General features: G+C 34.5%; 1 protein-coding gene across 3 annotated transcripts in view; it reads left to right on the forward strand.

The window, feature by feature from the left end:
- CNTN5 (contactin 5) overlaps positions 1–22,598 on the forward strand; it is a 1,391,028-nt gene that overhangs the window by 1,354,459 nt on the left and 13,971 nt on the right. For all 3 annotated transcript variants that reach the window (XM_086678621.1, XM_086678620.1, XM_086678619.1), the window contains 2 exons: positions 19,771–19,957; positions 20,399–20,511. In XM_086678621.1, coding sequence (XP_086534747.1) covers positions 19,771–19,957; positions 20,399–20,511 — 300 coding nt within the window. The remainder of the gene's footprint in view (positions 1–19,770; positions 19,958–20,398; positions 20,512–22,598) is intronic.

Consider the following 22,598-nt stretch of genomic DNA (forward strand, 5'->3'; position numbering starts at 1 on the left):
TAAGGGTGGTTTGACATAAGCAAATCAATCAGTGTAATAGATCACATTATCAAAAGGAAGATTAAAAAACATGATCACCTCAACATATGCAGAAAAAGCATTGATAAAACACAACATCCATTCATGATAAAAAACACTCAACAAAGTAGGCTTAGAGGGAACATACCTCAGCATACTAAAGGCTATATACAACAAACCCACAGCTAACATTATACTCAATGGTGAAAAACTGAAAGCTTTTCCTCTAAGATCAGGAGGAAGACAAAGATGTCCACTCTCATCACTTTTATTCAACATAGTGCTAGAGGTCCTAGCCACTGTAATCAGGCAACAAAAAGTAAAAGTCACTCAAATTGGTAAGAAAGAATTAAAACTGTCACTATTTGCAATGACATGATACACATATCATTTGAGAAAGCTCAAAAGCTGCCAAAAAAAATTAGAAGTAATAAATAAAGTCAGAGGTACCTGGGTCGCTCAGTTGGTTAAGCATCTGATTTCAGCTTAGGTCATGATCTTGCAGTTCGTGAGTTCAAGCCCTGCATTGGATTCTGTGCTGACAGCTCAGAGCCTGGAGCCTCCTTTGAGTTCTGTGTCTCCCTCTCTCTGTCCCTGCCCCATTCTCTCTCTCTCTCTCTCAAAAATAAATAAACATTAAAAAAGAAGTAATAAATAAATTCAGTAAACTTGCAAGACACAAAATTAATGTATAGAAATCTGTTGCACTTCTATACACTAAAAATAATAGCAGAAAGAGAAATGAAGGAAACAATATCACAATTGCACCAAACTAATAAACTACCTAGGAATAAATTTAACCAAGGAGGTGAAAGACCCACACTCTGAAAACTATAAAACATTGATGAAAGAAATTGAAGACAACACAAACAAATGGAAGGTTACACCATGTTCATGGATTGGAAGAATTGGTGTCATTAAAATGTCTGCACTACTCCGAGCAATCTTCAGATTCCATGCAATCCCCATCAAAATATCAACAACATTTTTTACAGAACTAGGACAAATAATCTTAAACATTACATGGAACCACAAAAGATCTCAAAGCCAAAGCAATCTTCAGAAAAAAAAATACAAAGCTGGAGGTACCACATTCCCACATTTCAAGATATACTACAAGACTATAGTAATCAAAACAGTATGGTACTGGCACAAAAATAGATTCATAGATCAATCACACAGGATAGAGAACCCATAAATAAGCCCACACATATATGGTTACTATATCTAAAGGATACAAGAATATGCAATGGGGGGAATACAGAAACCTGGACAGTTACATATAAAAGAATGAAACTGCATCACTCTCTTAACCATACACAAAAATAAACTCAAAATGGATTAAAGACCTACAAATGAGACCTGAAACCATAAAACTGCTAAAAGAAAACATAGGTGGTAATCTCTTAGACATCACACTTAGCCACATATTTACAGGTATGTCTCCTCAGGAAAGGGAAACAAAAGCAAAAAAGAAAAAAACACACAAAAAACTGTTAGTAATAAACGAAAATAAAAACCTTCTACACAGCAAAGAAAACCATCAACAAAATAACAATAAAATCTAATGAATGGGAGAATCTATATCATTTGCAAATGACATCCCTAATAAAGGGTTAATGTCCAAAATATATAAAGAATTTATTCAACACACACACGCACACACACACACACACACACACACAATTTCATTTAAAAATGAGCAGAGAACATGAATAGACAATTCCAAAGATGTCATCCAGATGACCAACAGGCACATGATAAGATGCTAAATATCACTCATCATCAGGAAAATGCAAATCAAAACCACAATGAGCTATTACCTCACACCAGTCAGAGGGCTAGTATAGACAAGAAATAACAAGGTTTAGGGGCACCTGGGTGGCTCAGTCAGTTAAGCGTCCAACTTCAGCTCAGGTCATGATCTCACTGCTTGTGAGTTCAAGCCCCACATTGGGTTCTGTGCTGACAGCTCAGAACCTGGAGCCTGCTTCAGTTTCTGTGTCTTCTTCTCTCTCTGACCCTCCCCTGCTCATGCTCTGTCTTTCTCTGTCTCAAAAATACATTTAAAAAAAAAATTTTTAAAAATAACAAGGTTTGTTGAGGATGTGGAAAAAAGAGAATCCTTGTGCACTGTTGATGGAATGTATACTCTCATGTGCAATCACTGTGGAAAATAGTATGGATGTTTCTCAAAAAATTAAAAACAAATACTGTATGATCCAATAATTCCACTAGGTATTCCCAGGTATTTACCCTGGAAAAACAAAAACACTTTCAAAAATATACACACAATGCTATGATTACTGCAGTATTATTTACAATAGTTAGGATATTACAGCAACTCAAGTATCTATCAATAAATGAATGCATACATATATATGTATATATATATATATACATATATATATATACATATGTATGTATGTATATATACACCATATGATTTCACTTATATGTGGAAAAACAGAGCAAACTAACAAAGAAACAATAAAGCAGAATCTTAAATACAGAGAACAAACTGGTGACTGACAGAGGAGAAGTGGTTAGGGAGATGGGTGAAATAGATAAAGGGGATTAAGAAGTACAAACTTCCAGTTATAAAATGAATAAGTCACAACCATGAAAAGTACAACATAGGGAATATAGCAAAAAATATTGTAATAACATTGTATGTGACAATGGTGACTACCTACCATGGAGAGCACTGAAAAATGTATAGAGCTGTTGAATCAATATATTGTACACCTAAACCTAATATAACATTGTATGTCAATTATACTTCAATAATGTAAATGATAAATAAATAAATAAATAAATAAAGTTTAACTGAAGAGGAAAATCAGTAAGGGGATTGGGCAAGGAGAGATCATTTTAGGAGAGGTGTGACAGGTTTCAAAGAAACTGAAAGAGCTGATTTAAAAAAAAAAAAAACAATTCAGAGTTCTTAATCCGGCAACATCTTTATTTGCTGTAGAACCATCTAAGTCTTACCAGGATACCAAGATGTTTTGATATACATGAGAATCACAACTCTCCAATGTTTGTATCAAAAATGGTTAAGGGTCAGACCTGAATATGTTTTTGCACTACTCAAGGATTATAATAAGTGAATCTAATTAATTACTGCAGAAAACTATTTGCACCTCAGACAAAAGCAATTAAAAGAAGCGAAGATAAGGCTTTTATATGGGAAGTTTCCTTTGATATACCAGCAATAACAGGGGAGTAAGTGAGAAATAAGAAATCATTTCTGAAGTCACATACACAGATTTATGTCCTTCTAAAATGTGGTTTTTGTCAAGTACATTCTTACCTACAATTTTAATATCAATGAACTGTATCTCTAAAGTACATACTAACGACAACATCTCAGTGCATTTTCCTTAACGTATAATCAAACTTAAACTTGTGGGTAGCTTACAGGACTCTGAAACCTTTGTATTTTCTCTTCTACTAATCATGGGATGCTATCCTTGAGCAAGGGTCATTTAAAGATAGACTTCACCTAGCGAAGTATAAAGTCCTTAAGGCTCTTATATCCTTCTTATTTGATTTCCCTGACCCAGATCCCTTTCATTGTGCTTTCTCTCCCTGTTCCTCAATTGACTTGCAGCCTGGCTCTGTGACCTGGATTGGCAGTCAAATTTGGATCTTGTAGTCCCTAAACTGCCTGTATGTTTCATTTGAATCTCATTTATTTATTCCCCTAATATTTATTGACTGTCTACTATGTTTTGGTGAAATGCGTGGGATAAAACAATAAGTAAAATAGACAGTGTCCCTGCCCTATGAAGCTCACACTCTAGCAAGGAAGATTCTGTTTCTTTTGTTTTTGTTTTTTGGCTTTTGTTTTCTAATTGCAACCTGACCTCTTGACCTAAAGTCCAGGTAGCTCCTTTTGCTTGATGACTTGATCTTTTTCTTTTCTTTTTTTAATTTAAATCCAAGTTAGTTAACATAAGTGTAATAATGATTTCAGAAATAGAATTTAGTGATTCATCATTTACATATAAAACCCAGTGCTCATCCCAACAAATGTCCTCCTTAATGCCCCTTGCCCCTTTAGCCCTTCCCCCCACCCAACACCCTGCCAGCAACCGGGTTTGTTCTCTGTATATAAGAGAATCTTATGGCTTATTGCCCTCTCTGTTTTTATCTTATTTTTGCTTCCCTTTCCCTATGTTCATCTGTATTGTTCCTTAAATTCCACATGAGTGAAATCATATGATATTTATCTTTCTCTGACTTATTTGGTTTAGCCTAATACATTCTAGTTCCATCTACATTGTTGTAAATGGCAAAATTTCATTCTTTTTGATCACCAAGTAATATTCCATTATACACACACACACACACACACACACACACACACACACACACGTACACACACACACACACATATACATATACATACATACATACATAACATCATCTTTATTATCCATTCATCAGTTGAGGGACATTTGGGCTCTTTCCATACTTAGGCTATTGTGAATAATGCTACTATAAACATTGGGATGCATGTGCCCCTTCAAATCTGCATTTTTGAATCCTTTATATAAATGTCTAGTAGTGTGATTGCTGTGTCATAGGGTAGTTCTATTTTTAATTTTTTGAGGAACCTCCATACTGTTTTTCAGAGTGGCTGCACTAGTTTGCATTCCCACCAACAACACAAAAAGTTTCCTCTTTCTCCACATCCTTGCCAACATCTGTTATTTCCTAGTTGTTAATTTTAGCCATTCTGAGAGGTGTGAGGTGGTATCTCATTGTGGTTTTGATTTGTATTTCCCTGATGATGAGTGATATTGAACATCTTTCATGTGTCTTTTGGCCATCTGGATATCTTCTTTGGAAAAGTGTCTATTCCTGTCTTCTACCCATTTCTTCACTGGATTATTTGGTTTTTTGATGTTGAGTTTGGTAAATTCTTTATAGATTTTGGATACTAGCCCTTCATCTGATATGTCATTTGCAAATACCTTTTCCCATTCTGTTTGTTGCCTTTTAGTTTTGTTGATTGTTTCCTTTGCAGTGCAGACTATGTTTATCTTGATGAGGTCCCAATAGTTCATTTTTGCTTTTAATTCCCTTGCCTTTGGAGATGTGTCAAGCAAGAAATTGCTGCGGCTGAGGTCAAAGAAGTTGTTGCCTGTTTTCTCCACTAGGGTTTTGATGGCTTCCTGTCTTACATTTGGGTCTTTCATCCACTTGGTGTTTATTTTTGTGTGGGGTGTAAGAAAATGGTCCAGGTCCATTCTTCTGCATGTTGCTGTCCAGTTTTTCCAACCCCATTTCTTGAAGAGACTGTCTTTTTTCCACTGGATATTCTTTACTGCTTTGTCAAATATTGGTTGGTCATATGTTTAAGGGGCCAATTCTGGGTTCTCTATTCTGTTTCATTCATCTGAGTGTCTGTTTTGTGCTAGTGCTATACTGTCTTGGTGGCTACAGCTTTGTAACACAGCTTGAAGGTTGGAATTATGATGCCTCCAGTTTTGGTTTTCTTTTTCAAGATTGTGTTGGCTATTCAGGGTCTTTTCTGGTTCCATACAAATTTTAGAATTGTTTGTTCTAGCTTGGTGAAGAATGTTGGTGTTATTTTGATAGGGATTGCATTGAATAGTAGATTTTTTGGGTAGTATCCACATTTTACCAATATTTGTTCTTCCAATCCACGAGCATGGAATGTTTTTCCACTTTTTTGTGTGTCTTCTTTAGTTTCTTTTATAAGTTTTCTATAATTTTCAATGTATAGATTTTTCACCTCTTTGGTTAGGTTTATTCATAGGTATTATATGGTTTTTAGTGCAATTGTAAATGGGATTGATTCTTTGATATCTATTTTGTATATTGCATTTCTGATCTTAAGGTATGCTTCTTTTATCCCTACTTTCTTGAGAGTTTTTATAAATAAAGGGTGCTGTATTTGTCAAATGCTTTTTCTGCATCTATTAAGAGGATCATGTGGTCCTCATCCTTTCTCCAAACATTCATGGTCTTCACAAAATGTTTCTCATGGTTGATTTCAAGTTTCATAGTGTTGTGAGATGAAAATATGCAAGGTATGATCTTTGTGACTCAATACATGATCTATTCTGGAGAATGCTCCATGTGCACTCAAGAAGAATGTGTATTCTGCTGCTTTAGGATGAAATGTCCTGAATTTATCTGTTAATTCTTGATGACTTTATCTTGACATTCTGTTCTCTGATATAGCCAGGCCTATAAAGCAGCTGCAAGAATCTCAATAGGATGCTTCCCCTGATACCATCTTTTAATAATCAACTCACATTTGTCATTTTTGCCTTTTACAAGGAAGCCTCTACTACATCTTAATTGTTTTTAAAAAATAATGAACCAGGCATTTTTACTTAAACTATGTTCATCTGCAATGAACTTAACACTTACAAATACATTAACCACTTAATTAAATTCAAACTAATTTGTATTATTAATTTACTAATTGCTTTATCTAGTAAAATGGTCATGCCAATTGAAATTGTAGGAATACCTAAGCATAAAAATAGGGTCAGAATGATGACATCCCCTAGCCCACCAGAAAAAGACTTCAATGGTAGGGGACTCAGGACATTTTAGTAATATTATCTCTTTTCATTTATAAGTAGGCTCAACCATGGACATTTGTAAATGTCACAATTAGACAAGATTAGGACTCTGTTATCAAAAGAAAAAAGATGGTCTTGTTTTTTCAAAAGTTTTTAAGACTGCCTTCTACAAGTCTAGTACTACTTCACAAAAAATGACAGACAATCTAAGGAAATAAAAATGAATATGAAATCACAAATGTAGACACTGATCCATCTAATTGTATTTTACATATATTTTGAACAATTTTTTTGATGTTCTCTTAGAACCACCAAGTGGGAATTTGGGTTACCTACATGGAAGTTGCTTCAGATTTCATGGCTGCATAGACTAACTTTAGAAAGCACTGACATTGAGATATGTGAAATTCTACTTTATGACATGCAGCATAGTTGACAATTGAAACTGGACTATATTTATCGGGCAACTTTGACTCATGAATAACCATGACTATCCCATCTGGATTGTCATCCCTGTCATTGGCTTATGCAAGTAAATTATTAGGTTCAGTTTTGAATTTATGAATCCACCAGCATTCAGTGTCTTGTGAATGGTAATGCCTGAATCCTAAAGTAGAGCCTCTCAAGCTTTTCTGAGAAAACTAGGATTTTTATGTGCATACAAAATCAGAGCAGAAGCCAGTCTGGCAAGAAGGGGGACTAAAGAAAGTTAAGGCCAAATTTTATCATGTTTTCTTTGATTTTTTCCAGATCAGGCGAGATGAAGGAAAAATGTGTGATAGTGGAATGTTGGATGATTCATTTTTTTTTTTCATTCCTTCACTCAAGGATTTATTTAGCATCAGGCACTGTGCCAGGCAGTGGAAATGCAAAAATTAATAAGATCTAGTGCCTGCTCTCAAAAATCTCATAATCTAAAATTAAAGGATGTTTGTGGGAAATTTAAGTAAATAAAAGAAAGAGAGAAAGACACCAGAACAATACAATTACCATGCCCATAATTATCTAGGGATTCCTTAGCATCCTGATTCCCTCAGGAAACATTAGTGAGAATAAACCCATTCCAGTGCCCTATATGGGTATCAGTTTCTGCTTGTGTTGGCATACATCTATCCCTACAAAGTGCTCAATTTTCTTGAATAAAATAATAAATACAAATAACATTTTTACTGAATAAAATAAGAATAATTTTTTGGACATAATTTTTAAGAAGTATTATGTTGTATAGTCTGCCTGTGAAACAAAATCCCCCATGATTACCAAATTTATGGTACTTGTATTTTTTTTGTATCCCTTTTATAACAGTATTATTAACTGTATTTTTTTGTATCTTGTTAACGGCTAGAATCATTTAATAATAAGCAACAATGTATTTTTGTAGCAAGGGGTGCACAGTGTTCCAGTTTTAGTTCCAAACTTTTTGATGCTTACTTTTAAGAGAAACAAAACACAAAACAACTTGTCCCATTTTACAATTCTCATTAAAAGGCACCCCTGACAACTCCTTTTCCTGGACTATGTTCAACACTTGTATGCATTTATCTTAGACCTTTCAGAGGATATGTAACTAAGAAGTTCATTCTAAACATGTCACTAAAGCCATTTTCAGTTATAGATGGCACTGAAAAGACACCAGTTGAGGTTTGCTGTATAAAATAAGTCGTGGGGGGATTTCTTAAGAGGAGAAAGGATGAGATTGTTGTTCTATATTTTATGATCTGACTTTCTAATCATCAGAGCATAAGATAAAAACAGATAGGCCTACTCCTGTCTTACAATAACTCCTGCCAGGCAGATTGCCTTTACTTTGTATAGCAGGAGGTGGGAAAGAATGTGTGTGTGTGGTGAAAAATGGAGTTTCAGATACACATTAAAGGGGAAAAGAAACCAAAATATAGCCAATCACCAAAGGCTAAAACAAAGGCTATTTTATTTTTTATATGGTGTGTGGGTAGCTGCTATTATACAGATTCTGTTTGGCTTTTCATTTTGACTATATAAAAATAAGAATACTAAAACTAAACAGCAAAAAGAAAAAAAAAGATGCCAATTCTACTTTTTTTTTCTGAAATTCTGCAGACTTGATTTAAATCAAATAAATTCCATGTTGCTATCATTAGATTTCTTTCTTAGGTTATTTTCATAGATGGGGAGGTTAACTAAAACTATATTTTTCAAAAATCAGCAGATTGAAGGAAATTGAAAAAGGAACATTTCAGGTACTTAACTTGTTCCTTCTGCTGTCCTAGTGAAAGGCAACTATAGAGTTCTTATAGAGCAATTAATAACTCAGTTTACTATGTTTCTGTTTAATTTCCTTCTAGATACATTGCTTCATGAAAAAAAATTCTCTAATCCAAACCACTTCTCACAATTTTTTTACTAAAATTTTTACATAAAACATTTTATTTTTGAGAATGTAAGAATATTTACCTGAATGTATTGTTTTATACACATAAAGGACCAAAAGGATATTGATGACATCCTTTATCATAGTTTATTTCCCATTTTTCACTCTTCTACACAAATGTGAATTTACTGTACTACCTCTAAGCAGGAGTTTTCTCAGGCCTAAATCCAGCCATCCTCAGTTTACCATATGTCCATTTACAGTCTCACTTTATGTAATATAGCACACATTTGTACACACAGAACATCCATACAAACGATGAAACCACAAATGTAGACATCAACCCATTTAATTTTACAAATACTTGGACCATTTTTGTTGGAATTCTCTTAGATGACCCATTTGATAATTACCAAATTGCTAATTGCACCTTTTGAGCAATGGGTTTATATCTTAACACCTATGTATTGTGGTCTAGAGGTACTAAATGAGTGTTGAACAGATAGATACAGCCATGGTCTTGGTTACTATACTAAGAAATTGACAAATGTTATAAAGTGCTTGAACATACACACAAAAGGAAGCTTTAAAAAGGACATACTAAGCATTATAAAAATGTCTATTACTAATTGACCACTATTTACTAAATGACTGACACTTAATTTACAAAATAGCAATAGTTTTAAATCTGCATATAGGAAAGAGCACAAATTATAATGTACAATTCAATAAATTACCACTAAGTAAGCATACCTGTGTAACTACAGTCCAGGTCACGAAACAAAACATTACTAAGAGCTAGAAACCCACCTTGTTGTTTACTATAGTTTTTTTTTGTTTTGTTTTTTGTTTTTTGTTTTTTGAGAGCACAAGGCAGGGAGGCAGAGACAGAGGGAGAGGGAGCATCCCAAGCAGGCTCTACAGTGTCAGTGCACAGTCTGATGTGGGGCTCCACTCAGGAACCATGAGATTATGACCTGAGCCAAAATCAAGAGCCAAAGCTTAACTGACTGAGGCACCCAGGTGCCCCACTACTGTCACTATCCTTATTCATACTCTCTTAAAAACCAACATCTTCACTTCTGATTGGTTTTCACTGTTTTTGAAATTATAGGGAGATTTTTATATCTTGTATATTTTACTTAACATTATATTGGTAAGATTCATTCATATTGTTACAGACTTTCTCTCAAACTACATTGATTGAGTATCCCACAATTTATTTGTCATTCAATCATTGATGGATGGATATTAAGGCTGTTTCCAGTTTGGGTCTATTGTGAATAGAGCTGTCTATAAAGACAATTTTGGAGGAATTATCCACTTGCAATATTGTCTCCTAATCCATGATTATTGTATACTCCCCTTGGGGTTTTTTTAGGTTTTCTTTGATCTTTATCAATATAGAACTTACACATCTTTTCTTAGATTTATCACTATTTTATTGTTTTGATTCTATTGTAATGGTGATCTTTATTTTTATTTATATTTATTTTCTTTAACTTTGTAATATGAAAATTATGTGAAATATACAGAGAAGCATAGTAAATTTCTACATACTCAACATGCACCTTCAACCAATATGAACTAATGAATGATGTTTTACATGTTACACCATTTAATCAATTCTTCTAATTATTTTAAGGCAAATCTCAGAAATTACATCATTTCCCTCAACATATTTTATAATAAATCTCTAAATATATGCATTTAAAAATTTCTACTTTTCTGTGGGGCCTGGGTGGCTCAGTCAGTTAAGCATAAAGTTCTTGATTTCAGCTCAGGTCATGATCTCATGGTTTATAGGTTTGAGACTTGCATAGGGCTCCACAGTGACATCATGGAACCTGCTTGTGATTCTCTCCCTCCCTCTCTCTCTCTTCCCCTCCCCCACTTGTGCACTCTCTCTCTCCTCTCTCTCTCTCTCTCTCTCTCTCTCTGTCAATAAATAAATAAATAAATAAATAAATAAATAAATAAATAAACTTTTAAAATGCCACATTTCTGCTTTCTAAGGACATGCATGTTGAAGAATGCACTCAGTTTAAACAGCAGCAAACTCAAAAATCTCACCCAATACAGCTGCTTTAAGGTTGGGTAGATTTTTATTGGTTGCTGACTACATTTTTACCCAGACTTACAGTTATTCTCTCTGAGCAAGCATAGCCAAGAACTTGAACAGTTTACTCTGGGATTTTCGGTCTTACTGTTTTTGTAGTTCTCTTATTTCTTGAATTTCTCTGTTAGATTTCCAGTTGTTTCTTCTGCATCCAACTCCATCCTTTGTTTCCCCAGCTGGTAAGGGGGCAGTCATATTCTGGCACCAGAGTCATATTTTCAAACAAAACAGCTGTAACTTACCTGTTGCACTTTCAGGTTTCAAGAGTAAACTCTCCTCTGGCTTCTGTCTTCTTTTGGATGCTTGCCAATTTTTTTCAATTCGCATCTAGGGCAGGATTTGCATGACCACTTTTCTGAGCCACCATTTATTTCCATCATTGTCTTTAATATCTCTCTAAGATCTGTGGTATTAGTGTCTATCAATAATTTGTATATCCTCTCCTCTTTCTACTCTCTCCCTCTCACCCTTTCTCTGATCAAAAGAGGCTTACAATTTTTTTTTGTCTTTTCAAAGAATTAACTTTGATTTTTTTTTCCTTTTTCTTTATTTGCACATTTTTTCAGTACATTGAATACCGCTCCTATCTTTATCATAACCATCTTTCTAGTTTATTTGGGTATTTTGGCTTTTTGTCTTTTCTAATACATACATTAAAACTATACATCTCCAAACTCTGCATTCCTAGTACCTTATATAGAGGAAACCGTATAGTATGGTTAAATACATAATATATTTTTTAAAGATTTATATTCTTCTACCTAAAAATATTAACTTTCATATCAAAACTTTTGTTTTTTCATTTAATTGGTATGCATTAAGAGGCTATGATGTTCACAGCTCATCTCACAAAACATATTTATGCACATTAGTTATAATAAAATATTCCCAGAATTTTCATTATTCAACATGCTGCATTTTACAACATTTGAGTAAAGGGAAGAGAACAAACATTTGTAAAACACCTGCACTAAACTACATGCATTAAGAACAAATTCAATTATATTTATAACCAATCTTCTTTAGTATATTTCTAGATAGTAATAACAGTTTCTAGGAAAAATAAATACAAATTTATTCAGTAAATTATATTCTTTGTTATGTTCTTGCTGAATTTAAACCTCCTCACCTCATATCCTCTAATCACTGTTGAACTGCCTCATAAATATTCAAAAGTTTAACTAAGCATTGTTTATTTATATTATTTGATTCATTGAATTGCATCCTTTATAGTAAAATTACTGCTAGGCACAAAGCAACTACTATGTATGCAATCTAATAATACCGACTGCCAGCATATAGAGTATTGATTGTAAATAGCCAATTTAATAACTATCCCTAGTGCTAAACTCAGGAGATTAGGAAGCTGGAGATCAACTAAATTGAGGCAAGCAGAGACGTTCCTGACTGAAACAAATTCATCTTCCATGGGAAGTGTGTTCCTCATATATAAGATTTAAAGCTCTCAGTAAGGACATGGCTAAACTTAGGAGTTACATAAGAAAAGAGGAATGTAAAAGGCAATTTAAGCATTATTAGGGAAAAGATCATAGTGTTTCAAAGTTTCTCTGAAGGTGAGGAATTACTAGAGAAAGCAGCCTAGAAATGAAATGTCTGCCTTCTCACTCTCAGTTTACATTAGTTACAACTTTTGAATTTAGGAATGGCAGTGAATTAAATTGAGGCATATAAAACTAGCTTTTCTTGATTTCTCTTTTTTTTTTCAATGTTTTTTATTTATTTTTGGGACAGAGAGAGACAGAGCATGAACGGGGGAGGGGCAGAGAGAGAGGGAGACACAGAATCAGAAACAGGCTCCAGGCTCCGAGCCATCAGCCCAGAGCCATCAGCCCAGAGCCTGACATGGGGCTCGAACTCACAGACCATGAGATCATGACCTGGCTGAAGTCGGACGCTTAACCGACTGCGCCACCCAGGCACCCCTCTTGATTTCTCTTAAAGTAACCCTGAAACCATAAGAAAAAAAGACAATCCTTATTGCAATTGCAATGAGGGGTATGAAACAAAAATATTTGTAGCATTTTCTAGGTTTTTCTTTCCTTTCATCTTTATGCAATGACCCAGCCTCAAAATCCCATTTTCTAATGTTCAAGCAAGGAATGAAATCACCTCTGGGCCCCTTCCCCTTTATCTTTTTCTTCAGTGAAACAAACTAAAGTCACACACATGAAGCTTTGTCTCTCAGATCAGGCCTCAGTAGATTTCTTTGTGTTGCTTGGAGAACAGGAGTGGAAGCTTGTACTAACACTGATAATCTAGCATCTACCTGTACAGTATAGGCCACTGGTCTGGGTTATACAGTTTAGAGATGGATGTCTCCCCTTTCAAATAAATTTTAATTCCTTTTTAGAATACCATTAAAGATCTGTTAGGTAAGATTCAGGTATGATTAAGCAGAAGAAAACTCTCTGAAAGAAAGAAAGAAATTATAAGGTTCAGCATGAATTCCTTCCCCTATAAGAGATTTTCTTGTAAATCAGAAGAAAAATTTTAAACGAGTCTAGATAATGATGAGAAAAGAATATTTCTTATGTATTTAAAGAGTGATCCAGAATATGAAGAGAAGGCAATAAAATAAAAACCAAAGTAACTAAAATAAAATATTCATTAGAAACAATAAAATGCAAATTTAATACTAGTAAATATTTAAACCAGTGCTTCAGAATACAAACTTGAGAAGTTATCCCAGAATACAAAGTAAATGAATAAGGAAATTTTAAAGTGAGAGAAAAGATGGCAGACATGAAAGACAAAAGAAATTTGGTCCATAAGCAGTAGATATCTGCTAAGAGGACTGAATATATAGAGCAAAAGCAATAACAACAACGAAGAAAATAAAAATAAAAAATAAATAAATAGTCCAAAATCGAAGTAACTAAAATATATTCCACAGAGTTTCAGGAAAAATTAGTCTTAACAACTCATTCTTTGGCATTCCCATAACTATCACCAAAGTCTGTTGATTTCATCTTCTAAATATTGCTTGACTCCCTATGTGTCTCTACATCCACCACTATAACCCTTGTTCAGGCTACACTTATTTCTTACCCAGACTCTGGTAATGCCTTCCAACCACTCTCCTGTATCTACACTAGTTCTTTTCCAATTCAAAGTCTTTTTTGACTCACCATTATCCCAGTTGCCTACAGACAGTTCTTGATAAATAATACATATTCAAAAAAATTTTTAATGAAGAATTGATAATCTTTAAAAATTCAAGTCCTAGTAAAATACTTACATTTCAATATGCATAATCAAAAAAACTACACTCCCTAGAAGAAAGAGTAAGTTACTTTCAAAGGTGCAAAAATCAATTACTCTTTGCAACATTAAGTAACAACACAAAATAGAGCTATGTTTATTACATTCAAGGAGTACAATATTGAATTAACAGTGATCACCGAGTGCAATTAATGATGTAGAAATAAGTGACTACTGGAACTAAGAAAAAAAAAGTATTTTTTTAAATCTAACAAGCTAGCAAAAATCAGGATAAGATAAAATATTAGGGAGACTTCTTCACTGATTTTGTATATAATCACAATTCACCCAGTAACTGTACACTACAAATGGCAAAAATCATGGATTTTAGGCCTTGCAACTTTATGTAAGAGAACTGGATTGTGTGTGACATGAATATCTTAGAACTATCACATCAAAAAAATCAAATATACTATTTGCATAGTTAAAATTGTAATTATCCTGGAAAGCCAACTTTGGGGAAAAATGGATATTTACTAAGAAGAGCTATCCTGAAAATTTAGGCTCAAATGTACACTCTTACAGGTATTGGCTGACTTAGATAATAATAATTATTTATCACTGATAATATCATATGTTATTATAATTTTAAGTAAATTTTTTGGGAGACAAAATCAGAAAATCAAAACAATATGAAGAATTTCAAAAACAGGATACCAGTTAGACTTACAAATAATAAAAATCATAAATATTAAAACATCAAGAAAAAAATATTTCAAGTAGTTGAGTGATAACAAGGGAACTATCTAAAACCGATTCATAAAACTGAGGTAAGTAGTATTTTGCCTGTTTTATAAACAAGGATATAGAGATTCAGTGGTTAAGTAATTTGTTCCATTATATCCAGCTTACAGATAAAAAAAAGTAAGTTTCAAATATAGGCATTCTGGCCCCAATCCCATGATCTACCTAGAGCTTACAATAATATGGTATATCTCTTAGACTCATGTACTTTTTTTTGAAATGAAAATTTGTACAAACTATTTGAAAATGAGTGTGACATTTTATGTATCAAAAAACACGACATTTTTCATATCTTTACACCCCATAATCTCCTATGTGGGATTCTATTCTGGGGAATTAATCCAGTATGCAGAAATCAATACAGATGAAGACATTCATGGCAATACTTTGATTAAAAGAGCATCAGTTGGAAACTACCCAAATGTTCCACAATAGGACAATGGTTAAATATTTGGTACACAGGGGCACCTGGGTGGCTTAGTCAGTTAAGTGTCTGACTCTTGATCTCAGCTCAGGTCATGATCTCATTGTGAGTTTGAGCCCCTCATCAGGCTCTGTGCTGACAGCATGGAGCCTGCCTAGGATTCTCTCTCCCTCTCAATCTGTCCCTCCCCTGCTCACAGACTCTCCCTCTCTGTCTCTCTCTGAAAAATAAATAACCATTTTTAAAAAATAATATTTTTACACAGACATATGATAGAATATTACTTTGAAAAAGTGAGAAAATATGTATATGTATATGTAGCTATAATGTTAGAAAACAAAAGTAGGACATACAGTTATAGATATATAACTATATTCAATATATGTAATGAAAATATAGGGAGAGATACACACACACAAAAGACAATTATCTGAAGTTGGCAAAATAGTCATCTTTACTTCTGGTTTGTGATATTTATATCTTTTTTAACGCTTTTAACCTAATGTTTCAAATGATCTCATTTGGAGTTCAAAGTTTATGGGTTGATGAAATCTATCATCAGGGTGGAAATCGAATCATGGAGAAAGAAATCAAATAAAGAAATTTCAACTTTAGAAGGTGTGTGTGACTTGTGAATACTACATTACCTCGACTCTAACTTAAGAATCATGAGAGAAGCATAATAGTAAACTCCAAATATTTTTTGGTTTTGTTTTGCCCTTTTTCCCATCAAAAAAATAAATAAATAAAGGAAAATAATTATCATTTCACTGTGAAAGTAACAACTCCTCCTATTCCTGTTTTTTAAACATGATAGAAAGAGAATGTATGCTTTTTTTTTTTTAGGTTTCTCTATAGGTTTTATTTTTTTGGTGCTTTTTTATTAAGCTTTTTATTTTAAATCTAGTATAGTTACCATACAGTGTTATGTTAGCTTCAGGTGTACAATATAGTGATTCAACAGTTTCATACATCATTACTCAGTGCTCATCACAATAAGTGTACTCTTAATCCCTTCACTTATTTCACCTAACCCCCCTCTGATATTCTTTGTTTTAAACAAGTACCCTTAGTTAAAGTTATTTTTTTTTTCAGCAAGAACATGTTTTACTTGATGCATACTTCAGAATACACTCTAAGTTTAGCTGATGCAAGAAGAATTTCTGTTTTTTTCACATTCAGTTACTTAAGAAACATTTTATCTGTCACTTAGGATGCTTTATTTTAGGGTGATTAATCAGAACATTAAACATTCAATATTTAGAAGTCCAAAATTTATAGTTGAAATCTGTATCAAATCTGTATCAAAATTTGTCAAATTTGACCATACTCATCTCCCTCAAGTATGTATATTTAATCAATTTAAAATAATCTAACCAATTAAATTAAAATAGAAAAGCAAGAATCAGATATACCACTGGAAAGGAAAGAGTCTGCTCATCCAACAACATATCAGCCAATTTTGCAGTTTGAAAATAACTTAGATTTATTCAGTTAAAATATTCTCAAACACCAAGCAAGATAAGCTAGTTCTCAGAATTGGGAATAATGAGTCCATCATCATATAAAAGATAGGATTTTAGAGGAGTCCAGCTTTAATCAAATAGCTTTAATCAAACAGATATTTGAAGTTCAGTCAGTTCAAATCTGTGAAGAGACAGGGATGAGAAATAAGAATGCAATTATCTTTTTAGGCTTTAAAAAAAATAGAGATAGATATATACATAGATATACAAGATCTGTGTAGATGTATCAGACAGTTTTAGTCCCAAAGAACTAAACTACTCTAAATAGCCTAAGAGGTACTTTATTATAGTTATTAAATGCTTTACTAACTTATCAAGTTAAATTAATAGACTCCAGGGTGACTTGAAAGACCAAGAATGACTCTTAAAGTCAAAATATAGAATCAACACAAAGGAAGATGTCTTTTAAGCCACCAGCCCCAGAAGCACACTCCACTACCATGGTTAAGGAAGCCTCTATAATCAGGATGGTGCCACATTCAGGAAGCGGCTGTGATCTGGAGAGCTCTGCTACTGTTGCCGGTTCCAGAATCCCACCATGCCAACTATGATTTGTACCAACGAGATAAACATCCTGCGCCCTACTTCTTGACTAACAAAGCTGATGGTTAGACAATGAATCACTTATTAATGCTGCCTGGAGGGGCAGGGAGTGGAGGATAAGTAATGACTCCCTTAATGTGCTTACCAGCAGAAAAGAAGAAGCAGAAGTTCAATCTCCATCTCACTTTTATTTTCAAATGCCAGGCATATTCATCTGACTGGCTGAAGTTAAAACACATTGAATCCTAACTACAAAGGAGTCTTAAAAATAATATTTTTAGCTCTCCATCCTCTTCAGTACAGGAAGACAACTGGAACGAGAGGAAATGGATGTTGAACACTAATGTACCATATCCCTTTGGTTACTCAACATACATACACATCATTTTCCACATTCAACAACCCTAAAAAGTAACAATAAGCAACAACCATATTCCAAACTGATATGGTACAAATGTAGCTTTTTAAAAATTTTAAACGTTTATTTATTTATTTTTTAGAGAGAGAGTACAAGCTGGGGAGGGGCAGAGAGAGAGGGAGAGAGAGACTCCAATACAGGCTCTGTGCTGTCAACACAGTGGCCCATGTATGGTTCAAACCCACACACTGTGAGATCATGACTTGAGCTGAAGTCAGACACAACTGACTGAGCCACCCAGGTGCCCCAACAAATATAGCTTTTACAAATGAAAATATATGTACCCTTTCCCCAAACAAGAAATTCAAATCTGTCCGTGTCAGGGTGAAAGTTTATTCTTCCTCTAATGAACTATATTAGAAAGTTACCTATGCACAACACTATATAAAATATCACAAGAAATAAGGGGCCCAAGTCATTTAATATGTATATACAAAACAGTACATGGAAGAAAGTATGGCTATTATAGTCTTCATTTAATAAAATTGCAGTTACAATTTATAACTTCCTTCTTCCTCTACCCATTTCTTATTCCCTTTGCCTTCAGCCAGCACCTAGGCTGGTAAAGACCTTTTAATTTGATATGGTGACTCAAATGTTTTTTCCTCAGAGATGAGAGCCTATGACTTCCTATGGCTACAGATGGAAATGGTAGTCTTTGGCATGCTCCAGAATATTTCAAATAACAAACCCCTTGCTGCCCACAATGTATGACAACACCCTTAGCTGAAAGAACATCTGGAAAATATGGTGTTTGGCTTTCTAGCCTCTGCAGTAGACAAAGCACTTCAAGAAGCATGAAATGGGTGCAGTGATCCACTTCTTTCACCACAGTAATGAATAGGGGAAAAAAGCACTACTGCTCTATTACTTTTACCATAGTAAGTAAGTAGAGAAATAAAAACTACCCTTTTATCTACTTCTACATGGTTATGCTCCAAGGTCTGAAACAGCGTTAAGCTTTAGGTATATAAAGACAAGACAATTAAAGTCACAAAGAAATTAAGTTTGGTACAAAAGCAGCCACCACAAACTTATAATCAGGAAAGGTCATTTCTGCCTCCCTCCCAGATCCTAGCAATGTGACTTCTCTACATTTAGACCACTCCCAAGTACCATGAGTGTTATTAAACCCATACAGCTTAGGGGCACCTGGGTGGCTCCGTCGGTTGAGCGTCCGACTTCAGCTCGGATCATGATCTCACAGTCTGTGAGTTCGAGCCCCGCGTCGGGCTCTGTGCTGACAGATCATAGCCCGGGGCCTGTTTCAGATTCTGTGTCTCCCTCTCTCTCTGACCCTCCCCCATTCATGCTCTGTCTCTCTCTCTGTCTCAAAAATAAAATAAAACGTTAAAAAAAAATACAGCTTGTATGACTCATCTTTATGTGGGGCCCAGGAGGAAATACTGTTCATGTCGATTTCTCAAATAATTCATTCAAAGCCCCATGGCTTTGAAAGGTAAAGTTTCTGATAACTTATGAGAGAAAAGCACTTCTTCAGTTTCTTTGAATAATTTTTCCTTAATGTCAGGATGTGTTTTTGACTCTTTCCAAGCAATTCATGCTACCAAGCTAGAAGATAGCACCTTTTGTGGCTCTGTTGAGTACTGCTAAGATGCACACAGACACAGATCAGGCAATGACTGACTGATTTTTGCCTCATTAGTAATACCTGTTAATGTTTTAAGAAAACATGAAAAAAGAAAAAAATCAAACAATCACAATCATAGGAGAAACTTCAAAGTTAATCTGTTATGTAATAATTTGTTGACAGGTCGGTTATCGGAAAGACATGGAACAAGAAGATGCAGCAGAAACAGTCAAAACTAGAGGAAATGAGTCATCTGTCATTCTAACAGGATTAGAAGGAAATACTTTATATCACTTCAGAGTGAGGGCTTATAATGGTGCTGGATATGGGCCACCTAGCAGTGAAGTGAGTGCAACCACCAAGAAATCCCGTAAGTGACCTGGGCTTTTTGTTTGTTTCAGACAAAAGGGGATATATCTGTTAACATTTCTGAAAGCCATGTGAGATACATAATAAGGAGAGCTAAAGGGGAGTTTTGATTCTTAGTCTTGCTTCAATGCTTAGATCTGAATTCCAAATCTAGCTCAAAAAATTTTGTATTCACAGTAGATAAAGGTTATCTTCCTGTGAAACAAGGCCAAGCAATTTTGACACAGAAAGAAGATAAAAGGATTCTGGTTCAAAAGCTCAGTAGAGTAGCCATTAAAATGACACTCCTGGAGCAAAGACCTTCCTTATCTGACTCCAGCTGGAAAGAAGCCTATGGTGTCAGCCAACTACTAAACACTAGAAAAGACTGAAATACAAAGATTTAAGTGAAGAAATGTAGTTAAGACTCCTTATCAGTTCACTTACACTTTTTATTTTGCAGCCCCTAGTCAAGCACCTAGCAATCTCAGGTGGGAACAGCAAGGTTCTCAACTTTCTCTTGGCTGGGAACCTGTCAGACCATTAGCCAACGAATCTGAAGTCATGGGCTACAAGGTCAGTGTGCTTCTTCACTCTCTGGTATATTCAGCTCAAAAACTGTTATTATGAGGATGTACAGTTAATAAGGCATAAAAAGACCCATTAGCATACCTGCTTTTTCCCAATAATTTTTTACCTATAACGTAGGAAAAAGTCTCCCTCCAATGGGAAAGCCAAGGCAGTCAAAATCAGTTTCAACTGCAAAAGATATAGGAAGGGAAGAAGTAGGAAAAGCAGCAACAATTTGAACACAGGATGAAGATGGCTCCGTGAAGCACATGTGAGGGCCAGCAAAACTTGGGCAGAGTCCTGGAATCTTTCCCAGTAGACAAACTTTTCTGGCAGATAACAAAGACTGGATGACTTAATTTGAGTGGAAAGACTCCATTAGCAGAAAAAAGAAGAAATGCTAAGGCCAGCACTCTGGGTTAAGAAAGAGTCCATGGAGAGGCAGTAAGCTCCAAAATAGACACAACATTTCACATACAGTCATCCTGCAATGTACCAGCAAGAGGGCTGGGAATATAAAAACATTTAGTTTGTTTTTGAAAAACAACTTTGGAAAAAAAAAGAAAAACAACTTTTTCTCTAATTTTAAAATATATATGTGGTCTATGTATTGAATTGGCTGAATTTAAAATTCTTTTTTCATCAGATTCGATGATTGTCTTAAACTCTATATAGAATCATTAGTTGAATATTATTTATATAATAAACTTTAAGCATTTTAATGATAATATTTAGACTGAAAATCGTCATTAATGTGGCTTTTCAATCATCAGAAAGGGTAACACAGTATTTTATATATAAAGTGCTAAAACTCTGAAACTAACAACTGAAGAAGTTATAAATGGAATTTATTTTAAGGTAGGTAATTCCCATTAAGCATATTTTAAGATACACATTATATTATTTCTTACAGACTGTAATGAATGTGGATTGCAGACACTTTCATTACTCAACCACACACACTGAAATCTGTTCTCATTCTCAGAGATATTGAATTTGATCTTTTGGGGGTGGGCAGGCGAGCTATTTTTTTAATCCAGCTAGAAGTATAGTATGCAATTACTTATGAGTGTATATCAGATGCGTGTTTTTCCAGCATGGACTTGCATTTGTTAGGTATAGTGGGAAAATAACACTAGCTTCTGAGTCAGACAGACTTTTGTTACTTTTGTGTTACTCTGAGCAAGTTGCTTGATCTCTCTGGGTCTCATTTTCTTAACTTCAAAATGGCAAAATAAAAATAAAATAATATATATCACACAGGATTATTTTAAGGGTTAAATAAGATAATTTATGTAAAATAGTACATAGCTGTTAGCATATAGAATGCACTTACTTAAAAATAGCTACTATTTATTCTAATTTTTGGAGGAAAATATCTGGTTAGGTGAAATTTTACCAAAAGGAACTGATCTTTGAAAAATGCTTGCCAGTTCTGTCTACAGGAAGACAGTACAAGTCACCCTAGAATACCTTCTTGTTGGGGGAAGAATCACTAGCTTGTTCCATCTTAGGTGTGTAAGTTAATGACAAGTAGGTACACATTGACAGAGGATTTTTCTTTCTTTTATTTCCTTGAAATAGTTATACTTTCTTATGTCCTTGAGGAGAAACAGCTGCTCCCTAAGAGAGGAGTCTGTTGATAACAAATGGAGTGAAACCTCAAAGCCTGTTCTTTTGCAACTAAATATTTTTAGAATTTCTGACCGACAGGATAATCCCCAATGAGAGATTTATTGGCAGAAATGTCACTAAGGGCCCCATGAGGGAAAGAAGAATTTAGGCTGATGACTGCAGCTTAATGCAGAGCCTGGATTCTCCTGGGAAAGTCCAGTTTTCACAGAGCAGGTAGCTCTGGCTGAAATCTCCTCCTGATGCAGGCACAGGGACTCCTGGGTGGCTCAGTCAGTTTAGGGTCTGACTTCGGCTCAGGTCATGATCTCATGGTTCATGAGTTCAAGGCCTGCATCAGGATCTCTACTTCAGCATAGATGCTCTTCAGATCCTCTGTCTCCCTCTCTCTGCCTTTCTCTCTCTCTCTCTCTCTCTCTCCACCTCTCAAAAATAAATAAACATTAAAAAAATAGAAACAG

Source organism: Puma concolor, chromosome D1 (genome assembly GCF_028749965.1).
Source record: "Puma concolor isolate L17-30 chromosome D1, mPumCon1.1.hap2, whole genome shotgun sequence".
Lineage (NCBI taxonomy): Eukaryota > Metazoa > Chordata > Mammalia > Carnivora > Felidae > Puma > Puma concolor.